Source organism: Metarhizium album (genome assembly GCF_000804445.1).
Source record: "Metarhizium album ARSEF 1941 chromosome Unknown scaffold_10, whole genome shotgun sequence".
In the NCBI taxonomy this organism is placed as follows: Eukaryota; Fungi; Ascomycota; class Sordariomycetes; order Hypocreales; family Clavicipitaceae; genus Metarhizium; species Metarhizium album.
In genome coordinates this window covers 653,836-670,068 of record NW_024467584.1, presented here as the reverse complement: position 1 = coordinate 670,068, position 16,233 = coordinate 653,836, and the positions used below count along the sequence as shown (strand labels likewise).

Sequence of the window (16,233 nt, the reverse complement as noted above, 5' to 3'; positions counted from 1 at the left end):
TTCTTTCTTCTCAACCTTTTTTCCTTTTGTCCCTTTATTGCCGGTTAGGAGCTTCCTACCTTGCGCGCACGACACACTCGACAACCCATCTTCAGCAACGCCGCAGCCGAGAACAACGCGTCAAGAATGTAGATTCACACTATAGACATGGTCGAAGCCCCCAGGACGAAACTCAGCCGCTCCTCGACAAGATGAACGAATGCCAGAGGCGCCAACAGAATCGCACCCTCTACGCAGAGAGGTCACGTCAGCGAGCAACACAGAGCAGGAGCGACCGACCGAGGCCTTTCTCAAGCCGTGATTGGCCCAGACGGCTGCGTAGCTCTATCGAGGGCCCGAATTCCGCGACTGACGTGATCGGAAGCTGGCCACTCAAAGGACGAAGGCGTTTTGTCGCACCACGGTTGCGTCATGCGGTGATGCGCACCTTGTGCCGTCTTCGGGTGTCTCGTCAAGGTGAAATAATTCTATCCCGCCAACTGGAAGGCTTGTCGCCTTGGTACGGAGCATGTTCCGTGGTTTAAATCAATTGAAGGGCAGCGGCATCTTGATTGGCCGACGGCCCACGCGCCCAAGGTACCGAGGTACTTGGTGGCTGTCGGGCCGATACCGATGCTCCGAATTGCTGGTTTTGTACTTAAGTACCTAGGTACCTATTAGGTACTTATATAGTACTCCGTAGCCTGTATTGTACATACAAGTCACTCGAACGGCTTTGGCCCTCAGTGATGGCCTTCCCCGCAAGGCAATGTAGACATCCTCGACAAGATGGATCGAGGTGAATGTCGACATTTCCTGCAAAGTCGTTTCCAATTTGTGTTTCGGTATTTGTGCCGAATCAACACCCAACGCCCGTGAATCCACACAATATTTCATCTTTCAGATTCCGTGGCTGTATTCCTCGAGCAGTGTTTTCGCCTCACAATCATCACCAGATGAAATCCCATGCTGGAGTCAAGTTTTGAACGCAGCCATTCGGCTGGCGCAGTCCGGTACCACTATGTACGCGCAGTCACAATAAACGCGCTTTTTATCCCCCGCAACGGAAACCTATTCTGCCATCTCCTCATCCTCCTGCTCCGCGGCCTCTGCTTCCTTTTTCGCCTTATATAGCGCCGCCCAGTCCTGAGCCTTGGCCATGATCTTGTCTTTGCCCTTAACATCCAGCTTCTCCTCCCAGGAAGCCCATCTGCGGAACCACTTTTCTGCCTGCTTGGGCTTAAGACCCTTCACACGTGTACGCCGCTCGAACACGTCACGGACCGCAGTCGGATCGGCACCAGCAACTCCCATTTCAAGATCCAACAACTGATTCCACAGGTCTCCCTTCTTGGGCCAGTTGGCTAGTAAGCCTTCGAACATGGTGCGACCGCGTTCTGGCTCGCCATTCGGGGAGCGAAATTCGAGGGCAGCGAATCGGCCAACGATATTTTGGCTGTCATGGGCAGGCAGCTGCTGCGTTGCTCGCGGTAGCAGAGCTCTTGCCCGGTCCGGTTGATTCATGGTGACGGAGAGGAAGTGGGCGTAGTTTGTCCAGACGCTGGGTGCTTTAGCACCAAACTTCCTCAACATGGCTTCGAACAGAGCATCGGCATCCTACCCCATGTTAGTATTTAAACTCAAGTATCACGCAACGGGACGTTACAAACCTTGAGCTTCTCGGACTGGATGTAGATACTGGCCAGTCGCTCATAGACTTCCTGCTCGTCATTGTACTGACAAGCGCGTTTGAATACATATTCAACTGTCTGTTTGCTGCCATATGCAACTTCTAGGTTGAGATAGGCAACCCAGACATTGAGCTTCTCTGTCTCTTCGCGAATATTGATACTCTTAATTGCCCGTTCGGCCACTTCTCTTGCCTTGGGAAGTTCGCTGACTTGCATCTGGAACGCCATATATGCAATCCAGAGCTCTGATGAGTCCGGTTGACCTAGCAGCAGTCGCTCGTAGTCGCTAGAGGTTTGTGGGCCGTGGGCATCAAGTTCAGCTGTGCGGTCGACTTCGACTTCACCCTTTCTTCGCTTCTTCTTCGTCTTGTTGTTGCTATCCCCCTTGTCTTGCGTTTTATCCTCTGAATCAGAACCAGACTCGTCAAATGGATCAGTGGACCAGGCGGACTTCTTGCCAAGGACAAGACCACCAAATTTTTTTGTCGGCGCGTCTTCCATTTCGTCATCCTCGTCCTCATGACCATCTATTCCTTCGCCATCCTCAATTGCTTCTTCCTCGTCGTCTTCGTTGTCCTCATCCTCGCTGTCGTTGCCCAAAAGCTTGTCTAATAAAGCCTTTTGCTCCTCAGACCCATTCTCACCATCATCATCGTCACCCTCCTCTTCCTCCAAGCCAACACCTCCAGCATCCGAGTCTTCCGAGTCCATATCGATAACCTCGTCGAAAAAGGAAGGCTTGAGGCCAAAGCTGATTCGTCGCTTTGCGGCGTCAACCTCCAAAACCACAGCCTTGACGGCATCACCTTCTTTGTACAGCTTGGTGGCATCCTTGACTGCTTTGTCGGCCATCTGGCTACGATGGCAGAGACCGCTGACATTGGTCGAGTTATCAACCAGGATGAAGGCTCCAAACTCTTCGACTTTCCGTACCTTGCCAGTGACGACAGAGCCCGCCTTGATGTCGTTGTAGGTAACTGGCGGAGTGTGGTTTTGATTGACCACGGAATCTCTCAGACTCAACTCGACCTGCTTCAAGGCCATATCAACGGAGAGAACGCGGCCCTTGACGAGCTGATCAATCTGAAACGAATCTTTCCAATCCTTCAAAAACCTATCCGAGAGATTGGCAATCTTGACCAAGGCTGTGATGGAGCCGCCGAGCACGACGAAAAGGCCCTTATCAGACACATTTTTTACGAAGCCGCGAATCACATTGCCAGCTGCTAATTGTGACAGATCGGTGATTTCTCTATCGGCCACGGGCAGAGTAGAGCTCATAATTCGAGAGGGACGCATGGAAAGTCTCAAGCGCTTGTTGCTGGCATGCACGTCCACGATAGCCACTCGTACGATTTGATTTTTCTTGTAAATGAGAGTGTTGATATCGTCATAATTGTCTACCATGTCAGGCAAATGGACAGGGCCAGAAACAACCTCGCTGAGCTTAACCATAATCTGACGTTCATTAATCTTTGTAATTTTTCCAGGCAAAACCATGTTTTTCTTTAAGGAGGACCAATCGACACCGTGGGAGTCGGTCGAAGAGCGAGCTGAAAGGTCAAGATGCTTGTGTTCGGTGTCAATAGACTTGACTCTGACCTTCATGGCTGAGCCAACAGGGAAGTTTGCTTCCAAGTCGTTGAGAAGGGAGAGGTCATCTGATGCTTCCATGGCAGAAACTCTACCTCGAACATTGGGGGAGAGATTGACCCAGAGGAATTGAGGTGTAACGTTGTTGACGTATGCGATGTGCGACTCTCCGACCTTTAAGGAGTCGAGTGAGATAGGAACACTGCCTTCACCCTTGACATCGCTGCGCTTGGCGGACAACTCAAGAACCGAGTGAGCTGATCTGTGGGAGAAGGGCAAGAACCGGTGATCCTTGGCATCGTGGACGCCGATGACCCTGACCTTGATCTGTTGTTTTCTGTGGAACTTGCCAAGTGGCTCTTTGGGGTCGGTAATATCCTCCCACTTGTCAAAGACTTGAGACACGTCCACCCGACCTTGAACTTGGGTATGGATTAGCTGCACGTTGAGTTGAGTTTCCTTGATCGAGGTGATAGTGGCCAGAACGACGCTTCCGAATTCAAGACCGTCCCTAGGAGCAGAACCTTTATCCTTCGGGGTCTTGGTGACTTCCTCCTCTGGAGCCGAGGTCGCAGGTGCAACCATGATGCGGCGCAAATCATCAATAACAGAAACAATTTTTACCTCAATGGACTCGTACTTATGCATACCAAAATTCGGCTGAGACCGGACATCTTCCGGCAGCCGTGACTTGGGTAGCAGAGCATGTACCGTACCGGCAAATTGAACGAAAACGGCCGTCTGGGTAACATTTCTCACGAAAGCCGGAACAATGGCACCTTGCTTCGCATCCTCAAATTCAAAAAGCAACTTTCCTTCCTTGGAGGCTTTGATGAAACTGGGTTTCTGGGTCAGGATTATAGCTCTTCGCTGCTCGTTCTTGTCGAGCACCATGAGGTCGGAAAGGGTTTGGCCGGCCGATATGCGCTTGAGAACAAATTGGTTTTTGGAGGCAGACTTGTCGGTAAGATGGCCAACAGGAAGAATAGCCTTCAGTTGGCTGCCTACCAGCTCGACGAATATTTGATCCTCGGTCTTCTGTGTTACCTTTGCGGCGACCAGCTCTCCTAGTTTCAAATTCTTCAGGGCCGTTTGCTTGTCCAGGCCAAAGGCTCCAGGGTCCTTGCAGGAGACAACAAGTCGGCGCTGTGCTGGATCGACATCGACTACGTGCAAGCTCACAACTTGGCCGATGCGGAAGTGCTCATTGGGATCACGGATGTAGGCCTCGCTCATTTCGGATACAGGCAAAAAGCCCTTTAGGCTACCGTAGAACTGGATGTGAGCACCATTAGGCTGAAGTTTGATGATGGTTCCAGGGACTTGCATGCCGACAATTGCATCTTCGTAGGACTTGATGACTGGGGCATCAGAATTGACCAAGGTCTTCTTGAGAGTCAATCGAATCCGTCTCTTGGATGGATTGGTTGACAGTACTCGGGCCTTCACCTTCATACCCACGCGGAACTTCTTCTCAGGGCGCTGCAACTTGATATCTGACAAGTGTCGCTCGGCGACGTACCCAGTGATACCATCAGCAATCTTCAAGATTAAACCACGGACGCCTTCTTCCTTGATGACTAGCTTTTCAATCTCACATGTGATGACGGCGCCTATAGGCACATCTTCGATGCGAATGTACTGCTGATCGAGGATACTCTTCTCAAAGGACAAATGAAACTGGCCGTCCATTTCGCTATAGCCAACAACTCGTCCCTTGTGGACCGAACCAACTTGATAAGGCCCGCTGGATTCGTACAGAGCGTCGACCTTGCCGTCCTTGATTCTGGAAATATGGACGAAGCCGCCCAAGCCAGCGATTCCGGTATCTACGAAGAGACCAATATCGCTCTCAATTTGTCGAACAGTACACTTCTCCACCAAGGACGAAATCGGTAAGGCTTCTGTAGGGAGGGTTTCATTGTCCTTGGCCGGGTGTTTGCGTGTGAGTGAAGTGATGTGGGGAAGCAGGGAGATCCCAAGCTTCGGTTCCTTAGCTGTAGGGAAATTGCATATTACTCTGGCATTGACTTTGGATCCGATCTTGTAGGCAGCCTCCGGATTGGTGCCGTCAGTCCCAGCTCCCGAATGGACAAGATCCGCAGTCACGTCCAAGTGTCCAATGACTTTACCGGCAAGACCTCGTCGGTTAGTGTTGGTAATCAAGACGCTCACCATGGTGCCTGGAAGAAAAGCATTGATGGTGGTGGCCTCTGCTGGGACGTCCTTGTGATTGCCGAGTTTCTTCTGCTGCAGAGAGAGTTGAGCAACATTGCCGTTTGAGCCCTTGCCTGTGACTTGGCACAAGAACACAGATCCTTCTTGAAGTCGGCTTTGCTCAATGGCGGGGTCGATTTCGGCATTTGGTAGGAAAGCTCGAAGATGGGGAATGCCGACATCCATGACGCAACCACGGTCCTCAACACTGACGACGGACGCCATGAGGGTGCTCTTGGCGACAACATCATCCTTGGTCAAGCCAGAATTGGTCTCTGCGGGTCGCAAAGAGAGCTCAATTTTTCTCTTGCTCTTACCAACCACTGACTCCTCCATCGTGGACACAACGTATGCTCGCAGATACTGGCCCACAACAAAGATGGATTTGAGGTCAAGATCTGTTTCTTCGGCGGATTCGTCCTCATGATCGTCTTGCTCGGCCGCAATCTCTTGTGCTCGACTAGTTAACTGCTCCGAAACAGCGACAATTGATACACGGCCAGTGAGGTTGTTGGGAAGAGACAATTCAAGATCTAGGTTGTTAATTCGGGTAATTTGGGCAAGCACGAGAGATCCTTTGACAAGTTTCTGCCGCAATTAGCATCACGCGCGATCTTAGTATTGTGAATGAGGGTACGCAAGGCTAGTAAATTTCGGTCATTACCTTGAAATTGAGGCTCTCCACCTTGACAGAGTCGTTGCTGTCCTTCTTTTTTGATTCCTTCTTGTTGCCTTTTGAGGATATCGTTCTCTTCTTTTGTTTCCTTTGGGCCTTGCCGCCACTAGTATCGAACTCTTCTTCGCGACGGGCGTCGGCCTTGGCCTCCAGCTGAATCTGCTTCTGTTCCAAAGGCGTAAGGACGCTGCCGCCGCCTCTAGGAAATATTGGTTCCTCATTTCTCAGGAGGGACACTACAGGTGCTTTGGCAGGGGCTGCGTCGTTGTTCGACGTCTTTGGCTTGGCGTTGGACGCTTTTGATTTTGCGATTTCGGGACCATCTGTTTTTGAAGGTCGGCCATGTTTGGTATTTTTCGCCGATTTAGCCGGAGGCTGCCCTCCAGGGGCATCCTTTCGCTTGAGATTGCTCATGACGACGAAATGCAGCGAGGAGGCTTTCGCGCCTTGAACGTCAAGCTCGATTATAGAAAGTCATGTCCTAAGTTTTCACTGGCTGGGCTAGGCGTTTTTTTTTTTTCCTTCGCGGCACGGCGATAAGCCGATAAGAAAAGGGAAGGGGGCCTTTCAGGCTTGTGGCGGTGGTGGCGAGAAATATGGCGCATGCCATGGACCATGGTCAGCAAGGCGTGGGCGAGTTGTCAGGGGTCGGCTTGAAACCACCGGACCAGACATGAATTGGTCAAGATCAGATCTGGATCAATGCCATGCCCATGTAATGTCGCCAGAGATCATCTGACTGGATTGTGGACTACGCACATGCAGGCATTGTTGAGCAGCACTGAACTGGAATGAATCTTAGGCTCGACAGTGCGAACTAAGGCCCCCCGTGAATGCCCGTGTCGCGCCGCTCCAAAACAATAAGTTTGATCTCTCCATCCCATCCATCGTCATCCGTACCTCTCCCCATGGCCATACCAAAACGAAGCTGTCTGTCGTGATGCTTCCTCGAAAGCGACAGCGTCCAGACCCGGCCAACGCCAGCAGCACCAGTCGGCCAACAACTGCGCTGAGCCGGGAAACAGCAACGTCACTCTCTCAATCACGGTCAAGACTTGCTGCCGTGGCCCCCCGACTCCGAGAAACCACAGAATCCGCTGCCTCGACATTAGAGGCTGCCAATAACACATGGCGCAATGTGCACGTCGGTCCTCGACAGCCTCTGCCTCTACCACCGCCAATCCCGCCGATCCCGCCGTCTCTATCCACCCATCCTCGCGGTGCGAATTCGAGTGATTCGGTAGCCCAGAGGCAGGTACGCGTCACGCCGGGAAGAAATTCCGTCAACAACAAAAAAATGGAAAGGTCACGGCTCAAATTCAGACAAGACTAACGCCGTGTCGTCCCAGATCCGCAAGGCAAAGAGCTGGTACGGCTCATGGCCCAAAACACCACGGAAGGCCGCCGCCTTGACTTCGGTTGCACGTGAAAACATATCAGGCGGAACCGTCCGCTCCACCGCGGCCCCGGACCTTGGTCGATTCGACACCTTCAAAAAGAGGGTTGCCGAAACCGACAGCATTCGACGCGCTTCACCGTCCGATTTCTTGTCCAAAGTTTTCCAAGAAGACATGCCAGCCGTCGCCGCTGCCGCCGACCGGACCACACCCCATGAAAACGCCCAGCACGCGAAAACCAGCGCACCGAAATCCCCGCGCGACCCAGGAGAGCTTCGAGCTGCACAAGACACAGAGCAGAACGACAGTATAGAACCGCGACCCGAGGTCTTAAACTCGACGACTGCTCTGCCAGCCACGGAGGCTTCCTCTCCCCCTCCATCAGGTTGGCTGTTTTGGTGGTCTAAAGCTCCAGCCGCGGAACAACAAACCTTTGCAGCAACGCCTGCCGCTCTTCACAATACAGGTAGAACGACACCAGACGATAGACCCTTCACTCCTCCGGCACAAACGGCGCCATCGGATTCCATCGCCAGAGAACCTCCGCCAAGTGCACCAGCAGCATCGTCCACCTGGCGATTTGGCTTCTGGTCTTCCACCGACAACAATATGAACAAGACGGATCCAGAAAAGGAGGGCGAGCCAGCCGAGGATCAATCCAAACAGCAACAAGACGTCTTCATGGAGAATGCCCCAGCTCCGGCCGCAGCTGACGTCGAAGGCCAGCCCACACCAAAAGCTGGGTCAACGTGGGCATTCTGGTCCAGGGCCTCGCCGAGCAAATCAAGCAACAACGAAACCGCGGCCTCGGAGTCTGGCGAAATGGCGGTTATTGGTGAAGGATCAGAAGCCCATCCAAAACGCATGAGTGAAGGGGAGGTCTCCAGCCCGCAAGGCCAAGCCTCCAAACAAGACACACGAGCTTTAAAATCAACTTGGCGTAGGAAAAAGAGGGCGCGTGCAGCTCTTCCCGAAGCTGCAACAGATTCAGATGCATCCACTGCAACGCGCTCCACCATTCCAGCTAATGAGGCGCCGCAGGGCCTCCCGCCCCCTCCAAAGGAGCAGAAGACGTCGGCATCATCGTTGAAGGCCGACTCGGCCAGCACCGCAGCAGCTGAGTCCGAGACAGTGGCAAAGCAGCCACCGAATTTGCTGCTGCCGTCGTTCACCAGTACATATCAAATGAAAGAGAACCCCTCAATAATACAGCAAATTGCACAGCTTTTGCTACGGACCTCGCAGCCGCCGGCTAACCACGTCTTCCGCACCAAAGATCCGCCCAAGATCCGCAAAGCCATCGCCATCGGTATACATGGTTTATTCCCGGCAACCTATCTCCGACCCATGATTGGCCAACCTACAGGGACGTCCCTCAGGTTCGCCAATCTCTGCGCAGAAGCCATCCGTCGATGGACGGACGCTCACGGCTCCCCTGAATGTGAAATTGAAAAAGTCGCGCTCGAGGGCGACGGCAGAATCAGTGACCGGGTAGACAACCTGTGGAAACTCATGCTCAATTGGATAGACCACATCCGCAAGGCCGATTTCATCATCCTGGCGTGTCATTCTCAGGGCGTCCCGGTAAGCATTATGCTGCTGGATAAGCTCATCGACATGGGCGTCATCACCAATGCCAAGATAGGAGTCTGTGCAATGGCAGGAGTGGCGCTGGGTCCGTTTCCAGATTACAAGTCAAGCATTCTCATGGGCTCGGCGGCCGAGCTGTGGGACTTTGGCAATCCCCAGAGCAGTAATTCGCAGCGGTTGGAGGCGTCTCTGAGGCGAGTGTTGCATCACGGCGCAAGAGTGACGTTTATCGGAAGCATCGATGACCAATTGGTGCCGATGGCGGTGAGAAGGGCCTTTTTTGTTGTTTTCGTTGTTGTTGTTGTCGTCGTCGTCGTCCCGGCCTCGACTTGACGTGTCTCAGCTGACTCTTCCGCAACTAGTCCGCCGTCTACTCCCCTGCCAGCCACCCATACATCTACCGTGCCGTCTTCATCGACGGCCGAATCCACGCACCAGACTTCATCGCACACCTGGTCGGATTCGCCCTCAAGCTGCGAAACCTGGGGGTCAGCGACCACGGCCTCGTTCGCGAGCTGTCCGTCGCGCTGGCCGGGTCCTTGTATTCAGGCGAAGGACACTCGCGGCTGTACTTTGACCCGGCAGTATACGACCTTGCCATATCCCACGCTCTCGAAACCACGTCCGTCTCATGCCCCGTCACGTGGGAGTTTGGTCCCCGCGAAGGCGTGGCGTCTGCCAATCCGTACGTGCTCCCGTGGATCATGCGCGGCATGCTGGAGGAGGATTTCGTAAAGACAGAACTGAGCAGCGAGACGGAGGACCTGCTGCGGCAATTCGACGACTGGAAGCCGTCGAACAAGGCGTTGAAAGATGTCAAGTACAGGTTGGAGGCGATTCGGTCGAGGCTATAGGCCTTGCCCTTTACTGATTTACCCTTGTCATTTGTGGGACTTTTTTGTAACGTCATAGCGAGGAGTTTTGGAACTGTTTTTCTTCCCCTGCGACATGGCGGATCTTGCATGATAGGACAGTCTTGTAGATGACTGGTCTGGCTAGAGCATGGTGAAAGAGGCGCAGCGGCGGCGGATCGGAATTGTTTACAAGATGGATGAATTCACGACTTGACTAGCTATCTGGCTACTTTGGTGGCGAGTTCCCTGTTCCCATGGACGGGTGCAGTCGTGTTCCCTGGTGACTGGCGCATCAACTACCTGCCTCCTTCGTACTTGAGTAGTCTTACGACCCAGTCGTGCCGTCGTGCTCCGTCTCGCGGCTGCTCTGGCCCCCGACTCATGTGCTTCGACGAGACGCATCCCCCCTTGTCAAGGTCGCTCCCCGGATTCAAAATTTACAAAGTCAACAACTTGACGGCGCATTGGGGCATCCACGCGTCTGCCTAAAACCAGGGGATTGGGCACGTCGAAGAAAAGAGGGCTCTCAAGAGCAAAAGGGACGCAGAGCTCTGCAATGCAGATATAGCTGGTGCCGTATCGGACATCGACATGTCACTGTCCAAGTAGTATACACGGAAGGGGGACGTGTGCTCCCAGGAAAGAAAACCCCTAATCATACACGGCGGCCAAGACACCACAGGCGCTAGCTCCTGCCCAGCTTCCAAGCGTCGACGCGATCCTGGATCTGGTCCCAGGTCATGGAGTGGCTCGAGAGTCCGTACGCCTGCGCCTCCTGGAGGACGACGGTGGGCGCGCCGCTCCCGCGGCCGGGATTCCCGACGGCCCCGTTGACAACCATGCTCGCGACCCTCCGGAGGTCGCGGACGGAGAGGGCCTCGATGCGCGCGCACATGTCCCTGACGGGGACCTTGTGGCCGTGGACCTGGACGGAGCGCCCTAGGTCCTCGAGCTCGACCATGCGCGACTCGAGGTTCATGAGCAGGCTGGAGCGCAGCTGGTTCTTGGCGCGCGACACCTCGCCTTCCTGCAGGCGCGAGAAGCCCGTGTCGAGCGTGAGCGCCCGCAGTTCCTGGCACATGACGTCCAGTATGGCGGACGTGTGGCCGGGCAGGCACGAGGCCGAGATGCCAAAGAGCCCCGAGTCCGTGTACGCGTGGTTGAAGGAGACGCACGACTCGACCCAGCCGTGCTGGTTGAGCACGTTTGTGTACAGCCGCGAGTACATGCCCTTGCCGGGCCCGCCGGCCGAGAAGGACCCCCCGCCGCCGAGGAGCGTCTGCAGCGTCGCCAGTGCGTAGATGTCGTCCGAGCCCACGGGCAGGCCCTCGAACGCCAGGTGGATGTGCGTGAAGTTGGTCTGGTTGAGGGACGGCGGCCGAGGCGGCAGCGACAGAAACCCGCCTGTGTAGTGAGCTGGGACGGCGGCCGTGTCAGAGGGCAGATTGTTCAGCACCGAGGCGCTACGGGGCGCCGACGTGGACAGGTTCTTGATGAATGGGAACTTGGACATGAAATGCGGCCGAGGGGCTGTGGAGGAGGCGGACGATGCCGACGGCGTGTACGAGGAAGAAGAAGCTGCCGAGTCGGTGTCGCTGGCCTCGCTCGTCTCGCTGCCCGTCAACTCCCTCACGCCCGGCAGACTCGTGCTCTTCATATCGCCAAAGAAGCGCTCCGCCAACCGCACGGCAACCCCGTGCTCGACCCCCGCAAAGGCCAGCACCATTCTTTCCGGCCGGTAAAATGCGTCTCTGTACTTGAGCGCCGTGTCTCTGCCGATCTCGCCCAGCCGTTCCTCCGGGCACAGCAGCGGATTGCCGAGGGTGTTGTCCTTGTAGGCAGCCGTGTGCACCAACTCGGGCAGGATAAGCTCCGGCTTGCCCCAAATCTCGGCGATTTCGTACCGTGCCGTCTCGATCTGCTCGGCGACCTCGTCCTCGGTGATTCTGGGGTCGCGAATCGTCTCGGCGAGCAGCGAGACGGTTTCAGGGACCGCGCTGTTGAACGTGGCTGCTTGATACATCATGGACTCTCGCGACGACGCGCACTGGATGTTGCCGCCGAGTTTCTCGACGCGCTCGAGCATCGCGTCCGCCGTGTGCGAAGAGGTGCTCTTGAAGGCCAGCCGGTCCATGATGTGCGACACGCCCCGTAGCGAAGGGGTTTCGAAACGAGAGCCGGCTTCGACGTAGACGCCGACACCGGCGAAGGAGCCGGGTAACGCTTCGGATGCCACGCGCAGCCCGTTGGCGAGAGTAGTGATTTGGTCTAGCTCCGTGGGTTCCTGTTCCTCGGCGTCAGCAAACGCATCGTCCTCGTCATGCCTCGTCCAACGTCTTCTCTCCGGCCGTCAAGCACGTATGGTTTCCGGCACGGGAGAAAACAGACCGGATACAAACTTTCTGCAATCCCTGAACTCTCACCGTCGCCATCCCCCTGCTCCACGCATTTCCCCTCGCCAGAAGCTTAGTAGTCGGCGGCGAGAGCCGCGCCGAAAGCTGCCGCAGCATGATGATGGGTGGAGGTGTCTCGCCTCGTTTCTTCCTTCGTTGCTGTTTGCTGATGCTGATTTGGGAGAGATGAAGCGGGAAATGCAAGTGTCTAGCAGTCGTTGCATCCGCCCGTCAAAGTCAATCCGGGCGATATTCGGTGAGGATGAAGATGGATGTTCGTTTGAACCGCGGATAAGAAAGACCCAGAAAAAAAAAAGGTCGGGTCACTGGCGGCATTGGAGGGTGCGACTGGTGTACCCAGGTACCTACTGCTGAGGTACGTTGATTTACTAGATTCAAGTACATGAACGCCAAGTACCCGGTACTTAGTACTGGTGTACTCCGTACTCGGTGATAAATCGCCACAGCCGACGGAGGCTCCGACTCGACAAAGACGTCAGCCACTACTTTACTGGGCATGATCGTGAGTATACGGTATATCGTCATGAGGTCGCAGCACCTTTATTTTGCACTCCACGTGCAAGACGAACGACCCGCAGACCAAGGCTCGATCCAACATCAAGGTCGAATTCCAAGTCAAAGCGCAGTCAAGTTGCTATATTGATACTGGAGCTTCACATAGATTCTGCGTCCCAAGGCACCTTAACAATGCACACATCCGTGTAGTGATATACCCAATTTAAGCAATCCAGTGCCATACAAGGGGAAAATCAAGGTCGTCGCGCACAGTGGATGTGCTCCAGCTCCAGGCCACTTGTCTGCAACTCAGCCAAACTCCCGAACAACAAAAGCAAGAACGCCGTCTATGACAAGAGCACTGGGAGAATCATGAGGCCCAAAAACAAACTGCCATGTGTCGCTCGCTATGCTCTCCGAACAGATAAGAATGGTTTCGTCAGGCTTGCCATGTGTCGAACTGCTCCCCTGTTGCAGGTCTGCATCTCCATGCCAAGGCGCCTAGGCATCATCCCCATCAAAGACCCATCGTCTCCCCGTGTACACAGTCCGTCCTTGGCGGGCAGAATCATCGGCTAGGGTTGGCACCGCCGCCTACATCCATTTCGGCTGCAGCATCTAGGCTTCGCATCGCGGGGCTGCCAGCAGCAGCAGCACGCTGTCCGGCACTGCCATCAAATACCCACGGTCCGGCATTGTTTCTCGGCGTGATGGGGCCTTCTGCGCCGCTAGATGACGGTGACGGGGACCGATGGTTGCGTAGATGGCCTACACGTCCTGTGCCTGAGGCTGGGTTTGTAATGGGCAAGGGCTCTGAGGCTGCGTGCGACAAGTTGCCCGTTGACGCTGCACCGGGGCTGTCCGACACGTTGACGCTCATTGTGAAATCCATGGCATCCGTGTCCGGCGCCGCAGCCTCCGTGGACTCGGCTGCACAGGGTTCGGCTGCAGAAGATTCCTCCTGTTTCGGATTTTCGGGTTCCTCCTGCTTGTTGGAGTCCGTCTCCTCGTTGAGATGCTGCCATTCTGCAGAAGTCTCGTCAACATCGGCTTCAAGATCGGCTCCTGCGCGACAGTTGGGGCAGACGAAGATTGGATATTGTGGGGACGTCAACAGCGATCGCACGCATTTGAAGTGCCACGTGTGTGAGCACGGCGCAACAAATAGAGATTGGCAGGGCTGCAAATCATGTTAGCACACCTGAGCCCAAGTCCCGAGGTTTTTCTCAGTCACCGAAAGCACCCACCGCAACAGAATTCAAGCAGATGGAACAATCCTGCGAGCTTTGCGAGCTCGATCCAGATGCTGCCCCGGGGGGGGCACCCGTTGCCATGGTCCGGAGACGCTTGTGGGCGGCGACACTAGACAGCGTCAGTCTCCATGTTGCTCAAAAGCGCAGCGCTCTCTACTTACTTGAAGCTGTTGAGCTTGTTCTGCCAGCCGCGGTTCAGCTCCAACCTCATCTTGACACAGCGGAAAATCATCTCCTCGCCGCCCTTGAAGTCAATACCGAGCTGAACAATATCGCCATCGTTGACTGGATATGCTTTGCTCTCCTGCGATGGGGCGCTCAGCCTGATGTGGTTCAAAAAGGTGCCTGATGAGCTCTTGACATCCTTGATGAACCACTTGCCATCCTCGCACCAGAACTCGCAATGTCGGCGACTCACAACTTTGCTCTTGAAGCCCACCGGGGCCGCGGACGGCTGGTTGCTGTGCATGGCGGCGGCCTGGCCGTCTCGTTCTGAATATCGCCCCACGCGGATGACCTCGGTGCCGTTGGGCAGGGTTCTCGAGATTGGGGAAAATGAGAGCGAGGGCCGAGTCGATCGGACGTCGTAGTGCGCGGAGAAGCGTATTGACGGGACTTTTTCGGGGGCGGCGTTGGCCGTGGCACCGGCACCAGCATCATTTGCGGCAGGCGAGGGTGCAGGTGCGTTAGCATCGCTCACAGCACGAGCTCGAGTCGCACTCATGTTGGACGAGGCGCCGCTGGACGTCGAGTCTGGCAAAGCGTTTTGACTCGGCTCCGACGCCTGCGGGAGGATGGAAGCAGTCGTCTCCGGAATCGTGGGCGGGGGGCCGTTCAGCGAGGCTCCGTTGTTCTCTCGCACGCTGACCTGCGGCGACAGAGCAAGCGCAGGGTCGGGGGATGTGCTGACAAGAGTGAGCCGGTTGGGGTTCTGCGAAGCGGGCGAAAAGGTCGACGACGGGGTGTAGCTGACGGACCGGGTCAAGTTGCCGCTGTGTGCCCGGCTGCTGCGGAGGGGCGAGTTGGAGCTGGAGCTGGAGCTGGAGCTGGAGTTGGAGTTGGAGTTGGGGGGGGCGTGGGCGTGGGCGTGGGCGTGGGCGTGGGCGTGGGCGTGGGCGTGGGCGTTGGCGTTGGCGGATGACGAGGATGAATGGTGCGAGTCTCGCGACAGCAGATGGTTGTGAGTGTAGTTGCGCAAGTAGCTCAGTCCTCGCAGCCGGCTTGGGCGAGACGGCGAGACGGGGTTGGCAGCCTGCGGCCCCGGCGGAGGAGACGATACTGGCTGCGTGAACATTTTAACCGCAACAGAGGAGCGAGAGGGCTCTCGGTTTGTGCGATGCAGATGCGAATAAAGCGGAAACACGGCTGGGGGGGGAGGAAAGAAGTCGAGAAGTCGGCGTCAACTGGTCGACGACTGCTCCCTCTCTCTCGCGCTCAGTCTCTCTCTGGACGGACCAGTTGACTGACTGACTGGTTGTCGGCGGAGGTGGCCCAGGCCTGGCCCTGCACCGGTGCAGACAGCACTGGAACGCTCGACGAACGGGGGGGGGGTCAACCGCCGGTGGTTCGAGGCCGAGAAGTCGACAGGTCTACGGAGTAGGTCTACTCCACTGGTTGGCGTTTCGAGGCGCCTGGCCGGCTCAGCGTGGCAGCACTGGAGCTCTGCTGCGGTTCAGGTGCCTAGCAGCTGCCGGGCGAATGAATCAGGTGCTCGTGCAGGCAGGGTCGATGGGCGGGCAGCTGACCACACGGTCCGGTCGATTCTGGACCCGACTGCAGACTGTCTGTCGACTGCCGGTATCGCGTCTCGAGTCTCGTTTCTGGACTGCGCGGCAGGATGCAGGATGCTTCTCCTCGCTCGTCTTCCGTCGAGATTCAGATTCATCAATCTGCGCGAGACCCAGTCACGACCCGAGGCTGTGGGCTGTGGGCTGTGGGCTGTGGCTGACTGACAGGAGATGCGCCGTCCACAGATTCGACGAAACCGCGTTGCAGCGCTGCACGACAAGCCGTCAACGAGTGGCCGGGGATGCAAAGGCCGGCCAGCACCTTCTCGAGGGAATGACGCTTTTTA

At 55.8% G+C, this 16,233-nt stretch overlaps 4 protein-coding genes across 4 annotated transcripts; 1 reads left to right on the top strand and 3 right to left on the bottom strand.

Moving 5' to 3' along the window:
• Positions 1-1,050: 1,050 nt before the first annotated feature.
• MAM_04629 (RNA-binding domain, S1) lies at positions 1,051-6,570 on the bottom strand (the record flags this gene model as incomplete). The annotated part of the gene is made up of 3 exons (XM_040823427.1): positions 1,051-1,596; positions 1,650-6,068; positions 6,145-6,570. The coding sequence occupies 3 exons, from the start codon at positions 6,568-6,570 to the stop codon at positions 1,051-1,053; spliced, it is 5,391 nt and encodes a 1,796-aa protein (XP_040678680.1).
• A 526-nt stretch (positions 6,571-7,096) lies between these two features.
• On the top strand, positions 7,097-9,997 carry MAM_04628 (uncharacterized protein; the record flags this gene model as incomplete). The annotated part of the gene is made up of 3 exons (XM_040823426.1): positions 7,097-7,411; positions 7,506-9,407; positions 9,506-9,997. 3 exons carry the CDS (start codon positions 7,097-7,099, stop codon positions 9,995-9,997), a joined length of 2,709 nt encoding a protein of 902 aa, XP_040678679.1.
• A 685-nt stretch (positions 9,998-10,682) lies between these two features.
• Positions 10,683-12,507, bottom strand: MAM_04627 (Peptidase M16, core; the record flags this gene model as incomplete). Its single annotated transcript, XM_040823425.1, has 2 exons — positions 10,683-12,281; positions 12,421-12,507. 2 exons carry the CDS (start codon positions 12,505-12,507, stop codon positions 10,683-10,685), a joined length of 1,686 nt encoding a protein of 561 aa, XP_040678678.1.
• Positions 12,508-13,474: 967 nt separating this feature from the next.
• Positions 13,475-15,453, bottom strand: MAM_04626 (FHA domain containing protein; the record flags this gene model as incomplete). Its single annotated transcript, XM_040823424.1, has 3 exons — positions 13,475-14,086; positions 14,154-14,268; positions 14,321-15,453. The coding sequence occupies 3 exons, from the start codon at positions 15,451-15,453 to the stop codon at positions 13,475-13,477; spliced, it is 1,860 nt and encodes a 619-aa protein (XP_040678677.1).
• Between the last annotated feature and the right edge of the window lie 780 nt (positions 15,454-16,233).